The sequence below is a fragment of the Melanostigma gelatinosum genome, assembly GCF_949748355.1.
Source record: "Melanostigma gelatinosum genome assembly, chromosome: 1".
Taxonomy (NCBI): domain Eukaryota; kingdom Metazoa; phylum Chordata; class Actinopteri; order Perciformes; family Zoarcidae; genus Melanostigma; species Melanostigma gelatinosum.
The window spans coordinates 2,810,492-2,822,903 of NC_136634.1; the positions used below are offsets into that span (position 1 = coordinate 2,810,492).

The window sequence follows — 12,412 nt, forward strand, 5'->3', positions numbered from 1 at the left end:
GCCGACGTTGTTCAGGCGGTGGATGATATTTACCCGGTGCAGCGTGTCGCAGACAGCTGGCGTGATGATGTCTGACGTACGCGTGAGGCTCGTGGAGCTCGTACAGTGTGTTCAGTCTGCTGGTTGATTGATTGCAGACGATCTGTGTTAATAAAGGAAAAAGATTTCAGTCAGACACTTGATTGAACAAAAATAAAAATATGATAAGCAAGCTAACAAATTAGGAGTAAGTTACAACAAGTCTGTTTATTAAAGTGTCACGTGTATATTTCAGTGAAGATGAGGCTACGGCTGCAGCTAAGATTTCTATTATTAATTACCTTGTTGAGCTATTTTTTTAATGAATTCTTTAGTGTGTGAAGTATCAGGAGATAGTAATAAAAGATTCAAATCACAAAGATATAAAACTGATGTTTTTTCCTCATGTTCAATTGTTATTGTCTGCCCAGAGAATTGTTTTTGTTGCTGCTGTTTACATTCCTCCTGATGCAAATTTAATATCAATGTGCTTTGGGAAGTTCCGTATGTTTTTGTTTGTTTTGTTTGTCACGTGTTTGTTGTGTTACAAATGTGCTACAACTGACTTTGGTTGTGCATCCCTGTGTTGCACAATGACAATGATGATGTTAAACCTTCAGTTGCATAATTGATTAATTGATTAATTGATTGAAATGTGTAACTCTACCAAGCAGCTCACCCGTTTTAGTGAAATATTGCGTTTTATCTGCTGTCACCTGACTTTGTGCGTATGTTCCTCCTCTTCTTGCAGCTGGAGATGGAGAAGCTGCAGCTCCAGAGTCTGGAGCAGGATCACCGCAAGCTGTCGGCGCAGCTGAAGGACGAGCGCGAGAAGAACAAGCACATCGTCATGATGCTGGTGCGCGAGTGCAAGCAGCTCGCCACGCGGGTGGTGGAGGAGTCGCAGCGCTTCGACGAGCTCCAGGCCCGCCTGGACGAGGAGGGCCGCGCCTCCGGCCGGCTGCAGGAGGAGCTGAGCACCGAGCGGCAGCGGGGCCAGCAGATGGAGGCCAAGATGGAGAAGCAGCTGTCGGAGTTTGACACGGAGCGGGAGCAGCTGCGCGCCAGGCTGGGCCGCGAGGAGGTGGAGAGCCAGAATCTGCGGCAGCAGGTGGAGCAGCTCAGGACTGAACAGGGCGATGGGAAGGACGGCGCCACCGCCGCCGCTGTCGCCCAGCCTGCTGCTGCTGCCGCCGGAGTAGAACCTGCAGCCGCCGCTGTCGCCGCCAGCACGCCACCCAAACCTAAAGCTGTGACGTCTGTTTCCGTAGCCACAGATCCCATAAACTGTCGAACAGCGTCCTGCCAAACGGACCTTCCCCCCGCCGAAGTGGAGGGTCCCAAGAAGAACCCCCTCACCATCCCCGTCAAACCGGCCCCCGCCAACTACGTGGGCCTGAGTCTGCCAAAGACCAGCGGTCGGGGGATCGTCCACAGCAGCTCAGGAGGACTGGCGCAGACGGAGAACGGCTCGGAGGGCCAAGCCCCGCACGGCTTACCCAGCGGGGTCAGCCCCCGCGTCCAGGCGGCCCGCTACAAGTTCCAGGAACAGGACCAAAACGGCACGGCGTCCCAGAGCCCTCCGGCCCGTGACCTCTCCCCCACCCCGACCAACCGGGACAACTTCGCCGCCAAGCAGCAAGCACGCCACACCGTCACGCAGGTCCTCTCGCGCTTCACCAGCCCTCCGGCGGGAGGCGGCGGGCCGCTGCGTCCGGGCCTGCCACACTCCGCATCAGAGGGAGGCCCTTTCCCCGGCCGCCTGAGCCACCCCATCGGCCTCAAGTCGCCCACGGTGGCCAGGATCGACCGGGGAAACCCGCCCCCTATCCCTCCCAAAAAGCCGGGCCTCTCCCAGACCCCCTCTCCTCCTCATCCACCCATCAAGGGGTTGGGGGACGGCAGCCGCTCCCCCGCGGTCGGGCTCAAACCGGCCACGCCCCAGCTGCCGCCCAAACCCGCCATGGACCTGGTCCCAGCCCTGACGGCCTCTCAGGTGGGTGCCTGCCCCCGTTCCCGCTCAGGCCGGGGCTCTCAGCATCAGCCGGCGGCAGCATGCGCAGAGTGCCCCCCCGTCATCAGCCCCGCCACCACTGTCAGTAGCCCCTCCTCCATAAACCCCCCCTCCGCCTCCTCTTCCATTAGCGCTCCATCCTCCCGTAGCCCCCGAGCCTCAGCGGGCAGCCCCCTGGCAACAGCATCAGGTAAAGAGGCTCCTCCACGCTCCGTCTCCCTCCAGATCTCCCCGCTGCCTCTTTTCTTCGACTGTCTTTCCACGGCGCTAGCATAGCATAGCGTAGCATAGCGTAGCGTAGCGATCAGCTTACAGGCAATCTAACCACAGGAATACGAGGCAGAATAGCTCGTGGCTCAATTCAGTTTAATGTCACTGACTCTCCCTCAACTCTAAAGCACCTCACTGCTCTCTCTCTCTCTACTCATCCCTCCTCCTCCTCCTCCTCCTCCTCCTCCTCCTCCTCCTCCTCCTCCTCCTCCTCCTCCTCCTCTGCTCTTAATACGTCCTCCCTCTGGGGCCCCCTTTCGTCCACCATGTTGTCACGTGAGCCCCGTCGGTGTCGGTATCCACAGCGGACATTGACGACATGGTGCTGAACATGCTGAGCGCGTTGAGGTGAAGCAGACGTTTACGCCGTCTCGAGTAGTCAGATTGGTTTCCTCAGCCTTTTCCCACCAGTAACCCCTGTCCTCTCTGAAGCTGATGCCAGAGGCTGCTCTCCCCCCCCCCTCCATCCTTCAGTAGCATGACCACTCCACTGCTTCCTGCACATCCTTCAGCTTCCATTAACTCGTCCGTTCCGCCTCCCTCTTTCCATCATCGGCTCTCTGTGTATAAAATAAATGTCAGCATTTATATTTACCTTGTGACGTGCTTTCGGTGCGCTGCTTGATTTTACCGTGTGGTTTGATTACAGAATAATTCCAGTTTATTTGGGCCGTCGTTTCTGTCTGTAATAATTCTAATAACCATGAACAGTTTATTTATATGATTTATTTATCCTGAGACGGGTTGTAAACAAACCTTCCAAAGTTATTTGGCAGAGAAAACAAAGGCCAACTAATTATTACGCAAGCTGTTTACAGAACCCCTTCTTCTGGGTTCAGACGAACTGTTGCCCGCTGACAGTTTAACCTCAGAATGAGCAGCTTTAGAGAAGCGCTTCGGCTCGACTGATCGGCCGGCTGCTCCCGTTTCCTCTTGTTGTCCGCAGCTGTCGTACGTGAATGAAATGACCAGTCGCAATAAACTGGAATCATCCTGAAATGCTCCTGTGAAATGTGACAACGTACATTTGCAAGTCCTGTTCTTTTTGCATGCAGATGTGTCCCTATTTAAATATATCTATAATATATATATATATATATATATATATATATATATATATATATATATATATATATGCTGTTTAGTTCACATGACCAAGTGCTTTGGAGAAAAGTGAAGACTTAACATGGTGCAATCTCAGCTTTCAGATCTGTTTTTGTAGTTTTAGCCTTCTGACCACCATCACGACCCAGAGACGGACAGAAGGTGTGACGGCTGCTGTTTACGTCCCCCTGCTGCACTTTCTCTCTTCAGCCTCCTTTGTGTCTCTCTTCAGACAAATCCCTGCAGAAATTCTGCCTTTTTTTTTTCTAACTCATATTTAACCTTTCCAGGTCAGAACCGTCGTATGAAGCTGTGGTTAAAAGTAGCATCTCCAGCTTTTAGCGTGTTAGCTTATTGGGTTCAGTCATTGGGTCTTTTGTTCTGCTGTTTGTTGTGCTTCATCGTTCAGAAGAATGCTGCACAGTAGCCCACTAGACGTGTGTGTTTCTGCTCCTCCACTGTGTGATACTGTGGGTGAGCATGAATGCTGTCCATCATCTTGGCAGTTGATCTGATGCGATGACTCTTCTGTCGATGCTGCAGCGCGCCACATGTTGATTCAATCACATTTCATGAGAGGGAGAACATCGTGCTGATGTTCAGGATGTTTTTTCCTGTTCCTGGAGCAGCATCTATTCATGCCAATTATTTTACACACGATTACATTCAGCTTTGATGTTAAAGGTCGTAGATTGAAGCAATGCAGTCGCCGTGTCGACAGTGCCTACATGTACCAGGATGCATTGCACACGACCATATCCTCTTGCAAGGTGAATGCGAACAGTTTATCTCTACCCGATGATGTCTTAAAGTATGCTTTTTTTAGAATACTATGTTTCATATTTCTGTAAATTATTGCGCACCTTTAGACATACAATAACAAGCTTTATAAATGATCCTATTATCATTTATTTTGTATTCAATTGAACCATTTTGCAGTGAATCTGCGGCCCACTCGATGAGCCCCGGCTTATGGCTTCAATCGACTCCATTTACCATCAACGCTGATGGGAATCCATATCAATGTTGGCGAATTATCCCTTTAAGAAGAACCTTCCATGAACATTTAAACTCTGTCGGACTCCCCGGAGGCTTCATGTTCACCAGCTTGTGTTGTGCAGCGAAGCATTATTCAAACGGTACAAAAAACAAAGAGATAGAAATAAGTTAGATACATTTTCTAAACATATTCCCCAAATGCAGCCCATGCCATACAAAACATTAATCAATTCATATTTACAAGAAATGAATAAATGGATAAAATAATTGCCAATTATTTGTAAACATATCCCCCAAGCTCATCCTATGCTTTATAATTATGTACATGAAACATAAATACATAAATATGTCCAAGAAATACAAAAATAGATGGGGATAGATAGATAGATAGATATCTTGTGTCATTTTCACCTGAATTCAGCCTGACTTGGTATTTTGGAATCACCTCTAGAATATGAGATGCATATTTGGCTGCACAACATGAGATTGTACAGAAATGTTTATTTTAAACTCCAGTTCTCTCCATAACCTCCTTTAGATAAAGAGAGACCTGGAACTGACGTGTGCTCTCCTCACCCTTCCAACCCGTCCACCTTCTTACGCCCTCGCTCTCCCATGCTCAGCACTTCTAGAAGCCTCCTCCTCCTCCTCCTCCTCCTCCTCCTCCTCCTAGTTTAACCTTTGCTGCTGCTCCTCCTCCTCCCTGCAGGCTGGTGTCCCTCCGTAGTCTCCTGTCTCAGCGGCGGAGGGCCTGCTGCCCTGGACGGCGGGCGCTCCCTGCTCCCCCAAGCTGCTTCCCAGGGAAATGTCACTTTATTGTCAATGCTGCTTCACCAACCAGACCCGACCACCATCACCACCACCACCACCACCGACTCCACGTCCACCGACACCACCTCTACCATGGAGAACAAGCCCAATCTTCTTGACCAAGACCATCACCTCTACCGCAACCACAACCAAACCTCTGCCCTGTTCGCTGCTGCTCAGAATGGACACGCAGGTAACTGACCTCATTAATCAATGCAGCTTTCTACAGGCCAAGTGAAACCCAATGTAGAGCGTCTTACTCCTTCTGTATTGTGACGTATTCCCTGGTGGATAGTTTCAAGTCTTCTTCAATACAGCATGATGTTCATTTAGTACATTATGGTCCATTTAGAGTCACACAGACCATAAAGCAGGGGATGCTTTAGGGCGGGGCTTACTGTGATTGACAGGTCGCTGTGGTTTTGGTCGGCGGTTGGCTGGATGATTTTAAAGAGTAAAGTCTTGGAGGAACGCCGAGAGGCTCATATTGATTCGTATTGATCGATTAGAGAGAGGCTGATACACTGAACCGTACCATCTGCCATCAACCTCACATTTACACACACATTGTTGCAAAGACAGACGTCAAGCCTACAAACAAACTGGAGTTTGAATAAACTGCTGCACAGCTAACCTGCTGTCAGGCTTTCCCTCTGTCTTCATGCATCAAAGATGGCATTTGAATAAGGCCGTGAGGGAGTTTCTTTTCTCAGGCGTGACGCGGTTCAACGGCATGAAGAAGGTTTACGTTGATAAAAGACGGACTTAATACGCTTTCACAAAGGAGGTGATTCTCTTTCACTCATTCAGTTGTTGCTCTTTTCCAGATTCAGGGTTGAATGGCTCACATCAGAGATTCAGCATGAGTTTGTGCTTTCGTTGGCCTTTAGTGAGGAGGAAATTAGATGCTGATGTTCAGTTTGTTGGCGCTTTGAATAAAAGATTTCCTCTTTTTCACTTGTAGTGCATGAGAAGAACAAATGATGTAATAATGTGATTCATGCAGTTCGGAAGATACTCGCTGGTAGACCTTATTGGTGTTAAAGAGAACCATTGTGTACTGAGGGAGTTTGATGAAGAGGAGGGAAACAAAGAAGAAGAACAGGGTGATGTTTTGTAATTCATGCAGTGACTGCTTGAGGATAAATATGTTTAGTTTGAATGTAAAAACACAAGCACTGCTTCGATGAAGTACCTGCCATCAAGCTTTAAACTCGTCTTATTCCTGCAGAAAGATAGGTTTGAGTGTTTCGTCTCTTTGAATGACTTATTTTGTGCTGACAGGATCTATTCTGGTTGTTGACCTTTGAACTGCTGTTTCCTTCTCTGTTCTTACTCTCGAGCTGAACCCTCTTACTCGATTTAGTCCACCTGTTGCTGAGATTCAGGTCCAGAAGAAAAGCCCACATCTCTGGATTTAAGGAGAAACACCTCGTTTTCACTTTTACACAGTCGAATCGTCCCCGGTTACGTTATTCGGTATATGCACAGCTGCATGTAAACAGCTCAGCAGGACTATTGCCTTTTCACAAAATCTGGGCAAAAAACTGAATATTTTGTTCACGTCGACGTCGTCATTGTCTCGACGAGGAAACGTGTCACGCACTTGCAACCGGTGACATATTCTCACTGAATATCCAGCATAGAGGAGCACTGCCCAGCTGTACGAAGAAGACCTGGTGCTGACGGTGCTGACGGTGCTGACGGTGCTGACGGTGCTGACGGTGCTGACGGTGCTGACGGTGCTGACGGTGCTGACGGTGCTGATTCACTCTCCATGTGCCGCTGTAATGTCTGTAATTGTATGAGCTGCTGCTGATCCCATTATGTTGGCTGCCACTGAGTGAGACGGACTGTCGTCCAGGGTTGTAACCTGCATGCTCGTTCAGCTGACACACACCGGTATAGTGCCGCCGTGCATACAGTCACACACACACACACACACAATAATTAATGCATGTAGACCCATTTACACACGCACACACACGGCGGGTCTATCAGGATCTGGTTCCCTGCTGAGGTGTTTAGTAACACTGTCATTCCAGGAGCGTTGATCCGAAAACACGACTAAAGCAGCTGAAGGGCAGCTGTGCTGAGGGATTATGGGTGAATCCACACACACACACACACACACACACACACACACACACACACACACACAGACCGTCTCCCATCAATATTTCATTGTACCTCCTTTCCATCTCGTCTGATCCCTGTTTACCGCTCCTCCTTCCCAAACGTAAAGACATGTTTCCACCTTTTAAATCACACGTCGAGTATTGAATGTGTGTAAAGTTCTGACAGTAAAGCAACAACAGGAACAGGAAACGCACATCGGTTAACGTGCAGTAGGAAGTCAACAACAGCAGAGCTCTTGAAGGACAGTCAGACATTTAATGTTTTTATTTCTTTCGTTTCATGCTTAGTTCTCTCTGTAATCGTTCTCTGCTGTTTCTCTGGTGGCTCCTTCGTACCCGATGTCTCGATATGCAGTATACGTGAAACTGTTTCTGTGTTGTTTCATGTCACATGCACAACAGAGCGCTGAAGCTCTGCTCCACTTCTGGTTTGTTCCGCTAGCTTCTAGTGTTCAGTGTTAAGTTCTAACAAAAGGTTTCTGTCATCAGTCTTTCTAAGAAAGCAGGAAAAAAAGAAGTCTTGGGATTTCTGCCCGCGTTTGAAAGATAAATGTCTTCTGTACTATTGTACTGGAGGGTGAAATTAGGACGACTTGTCATTTTATACAAAGATGAAAGAATGTATTACTCGAATGGCAAGAAAATGATTGAGCATTTATCTTTGTGGTTTTAAAACCACGTGATGCTGAAATAGCATTTCATTCAGCATATTGAACAGGAAACAAAGGCAGCTTTCATGTTTTCAGAAGAACTAGCGACAGAAAGCACGTGGCCTGACTGAGGCTGGTACGTCGTTTTTAAGATGCTGCAGGCGAAGATGCTTGCATTGAGTCGTTCACCATGACCGTGTTTCACGTCTCTCGTCAGAGTGCGTGAAGCTGCTGCTGTCGTCGGGATCGCCGGCTGACGTCTCGGACGAAAACGGATTCACACCGTTACATTCTGCCGCCGCCCACGGCCACAGCAGGTGAGCTCACGGGAGTCTTCCTCATCTTCAGTCCTGACAACACACACACACACACACTCTCTCTTTCAGTGCACCACATTAAAATGACGAATAAACTTCAGCGACTCTGATATCACCCCGGTGCTTTCAATCGACAGCTGGTCACCTCTCCGAGCGTGAAACACGAGCGGTACCTCCGCTAACCGTGCTGGGTTTGGGGGGGGCCAGCATGTCTGCTGGGTAAAGTCACCACACCAGCATCCACTGGTGGCCGTGTGGAGCACAGCCACCAGTATCCACTGGTGTCTGTGTGGAGCGCAGAGAGACGGTGAAAGCTTGACGCAGTCGGGCTCAGTGCGCTCCAGCAGCTCGGCTGTCGTTCACGTCTGCAGTTTGGTTTCAGTTCTGCTGAGCGTGTTCCAGCTCTTCACTGTTAATTCTTCACCACCTCTTCTCCCACGCTACGCGCACAGTCGGTTCTGATCGAACGCTATTGATCCCGAAGTCATCTGTGGGATGAAGCGTGCAGCAGGAGAAGTGTGTGTTTGTGTGTGTGTGCCAAAAAACAGGATGCCCAGCACCAGCTGGGGAATGTGCAGTGTTGTAATATCTGATCACAGTGTTATTTATAGAGTGGAGATGTCCAACAGGCATGCTGTCACACACACACGCACACACACAGTCCTGTTTTCAGGACTTTTGGGACATCACATTGACTTACATTTATTTCCTGGAGACATACCCGAACCATAACCATAACCACTGCCAGCCTGATCCTCACCCTGACACCAATGGAGTGATTTATGTTATGGGCAACAAAAGCATGTCCACACAACTGATATTTGTCTCCACAAGACTGGTAAAACACGGCCACACACACACACACACACACAGTTTATTGTATGTGTTTAACAGGTTTTCTTTTGTTTTTTTGGTGGTCGTGACTCAGTCGTGTTGGCAGGTTTCCTCTCTTCTTACTGGCTGAAGGGCTGATGGATGTCTTTCATTGTCTCTGAACGGATGGATGGGTGGATGGATGGATGGATGGATGGATGGGTAGATGGATGGATGGGTGGATGGATGGGTGGATGGATGGATGGATGGGTGGATGGATGGATGGATGGATGGGTAGATGGATGGATGGATGGGTAGATGGATGGATGGATGGATGGGTAGATGGATGGGTAGATGGATGGATGGATGGATGGATGGGTAGATGGATGGATGGATGGATGGGTAGATGGATGGATGGATGGATGGGTGGATGGATGGATGGGTAGATGGATGGATGGATGGATGGGTAGATGGATGGATGGATGGATGGATGGGTAGATGGATGGATGGATGGATGGGTAGATGGATGGATGGATGGGTGGATGGATGGATGGGTAGATGGATGGATGGATGGATGGGTAGATGGATGGATGGATGGATGGGTAGATGGATGGATGGATGGATGGGTAGATGGGTGGATGGATGGATGGGTAGATGGATGGATGGATGGATGGGTAGATGGATGGATGGATGGATGGGTAGATGGATGGATGGATGGATGGGTAGATGGATGGATGGATGGATGGGTAGATGGATGGATGGATGGATGGATGGATGGGTAGATGGGTGGATGGATGGATGGATGGGTAGATGGATGGATGGATGGGTAGATGGATGGATGGATGGATGGATGGGTAGATGGATGGATGGATGGATGGATGGGTAGATGGATGGATGGATGGATGGGTAGATGGATGGATGGGTAGATGGGTAGATGGATGGATGGATGGATAGATGGATGGGTGGATGGATAGATGGAGAGATGGATGGGTGGATGGATGGGTGGATGGATGGATGGGTGGATGGATGGATGGATGGATGGGTGGATGGATGGATGGAGAGAGAATATGTGTATATGATTGAATGATGGAATATGTGGTTTTGAGCCTCACTTTTTAATATATTGTTCTGCCAAAGTCAATATTTTCGAATGATGTAAACCTGACAACGACAAGAAAATGACGTAACTATTATAAGATACAAATGCAACTAAAATAATAATAAAAACATATTTATTATTACCCCCCCCCCCCCCCCCCCCCCCCCAGCTGCGTGGAGGTGCTGCTGTCTGCAGGAGCTGCTGTGGACTCGGTGGCGGCGGGGGGGGGGCAGACCTCCCTCTTCCTGGCCTGCGAGGCGGGGGGGCTGGACTGTGTCCGGGTCCTGCTGAGCGCCGGAGCCGATCGCTCGCGTACCACCACGGTAAGTCTGCTGCTCATCAACTGCATCACATTCAAACAAATTCTGGATTCTCTCTGGATTCTTGTTTCGAGATTAGATTTTGAGTTATGGCACAAATGTGTTGTTGTTTTTTATGTGTACAAATAGACCCAGGTGAGTTTAAATATTTTGGATCTTTTGGCAGAAATGGAATATGATATTATGAAGTAAGTTTCCTTTAGTCACCTGAAGATTCGTTCGTTCTGATTGGTCCCAGCTAATTGATGTACTCTGGGTCTCTATGGTAACCAGAGGGGGCCGGTTGGTTGCCGTGGCAGCAGGCGATGAGAACCCTGTATTTAGTTCCTGTACCTGCTTTTGTTCTGTTGTAGTCCGGCGTCCCTGAAGAGCCGCCGGCGTCTCTGTAGCATATCTGACCTCTTCAGCGCCGACGTATTTTTAGACGCCGGAAAATGTTGGCCGGCGTGTGTGTTGGTTCAAACACAACGATTTAACGTGGAGGAGGAGGTCTGAATACAGGCTGAGTGCTGTACAGTCAGAGCTCATTCATTATCTGTCATGTTAATTGTGTATATTTGAACAGAACAAAAATACATAAAAAAGTACTCAGGTTATTTCAGGTTGCAGCTGATTTGCATTTTCTACAATTTTTTATTTTCGTCGTCGTCGTCGTCGTCGTCGTCTTGTAGCAGAAAACACAACTTTTGTCAGAGCGGAGGCGTAAGATGCATTCAGAACTGAGCCGAAAATCATTCTCTTGTTCTCGTCAAAGGATTTTGGCCATTTTTCAGTGAAATGAATCAGTCTGAACTGAAAACACAGAACATATTCGGCACACTAACCCGCCGCAGTTTCAACCGACATCAGTGGAACGTTTCCAACCTTTCTTGACTTTATTATTATTGTTGAGTTGTTGTGTGACGTTCATGCCGGAGAGGCAGAAGAAGAAGATAGACAAAGTTGCTCTGATGATTAAAAACGTCTCAGAAAACAGTGGAAATACTGGATAAATAGTTACAACGAGGAGGGACATATTTAAATAAAAGCCTTTATTATCGTCTATAAATCATTCAAACAGCCAACATATTTCGAACACGAGGGCATCGTCAGGGCATTTCACGATACTAATATTTACGAGAGCCTGGATTGCTCTTCTGTTCATCACATCAGTTCCACTTTAGTGAAACAAAAGATCCTCCAATTTAAAATCAGAGAGTTTTGTGTTCAGTAACACGTGAATCGCCTTCACGTCTCTGCAGGACGGCTGCACGGCTCTCCACGCGGCCGTGCGCTCCGGACACGTGGACGCGCTGCGCCTCCTCCTCCGCCACCCCGCAGTGACCCCTGACCCCCCCGCCACCCTGGCGCTGCCCGCGGCCTTGCTGAACCAGGCCAACAGCGACGGCTGGACGGCGGCACACATGGCTGCTGCCCTCGGCCTCAAGGTGAGGGGGAGATGAATTGACTGGCTACGTGTTCATGTAAACACCACAGTTATGCACCGTGAGCTTTTCAGCCTCTTTTAGCTCTTTGTTTTGGCCTCATGTCATGATTCACACTCTGATAGTCCAACTGCACCTCCCAAGAAGGCAGCCTGACTATTGGCCTTACGTTGAAACTCTAAATGAATGCTAATGTTGCTCTCTAAGAACTGCTTGCTAACATGTTAGCAATAACTTTATTCAGTGATGGTGTCATCAGGGCCGTGTGTCTACTGTCCCTGGTGGAGTTGTCACGACGATGGAATTTCTAACTTTGGCAACAAAACCTTGAAAAATATCGACAATCAATAAAAAATGTTGTTGTTATGAGCGGAGATATTAACTCCAGGCCGTTATTCTGCACCAGGCTGTGAACGTGTTTGTTGCTGCTGGTAAG

The 12,412-nt window shown here is 48.5% G+C and overlaps 1 protein-coding gene across 3 annotated transcripts in view; it reads left to right on the forward strand.

Moving 5' to 3' along the window:
* The window catches only part of cttnbp2 (cortactin binding protein 2), a 65,883-nt gene that overhangs the window by 39,517 nt on the left and 13,954 nt on the right, over window positions 1-12,412 (forward strand). For all 3 annotated transcript variants that reach the window (XM_079272748.1, XM_079272750.1, XM_079272749.1), the window contains exons 4-8: window positions 770-2,222; window positions 5,115-5,408; window positions 8,221-8,320; window positions 10,402-10,555; window positions 11,794-11,979. In XM_079272748.1, the coding sequence (XP_079128874.1) occupies window positions 770-2,222; window positions 5,115-5,408; window positions 8,221-8,320; window positions 10,402-10,555; window positions 11,794-11,979 (2,187 nt within the window). The remainder of the gene's footprint in view (window positions 1-769; window positions 2,223-5,114; window positions 5,409-8,220; window positions 8,321-10,401; window positions 10,556-11,793; window positions 11,980-12,412) is intronic.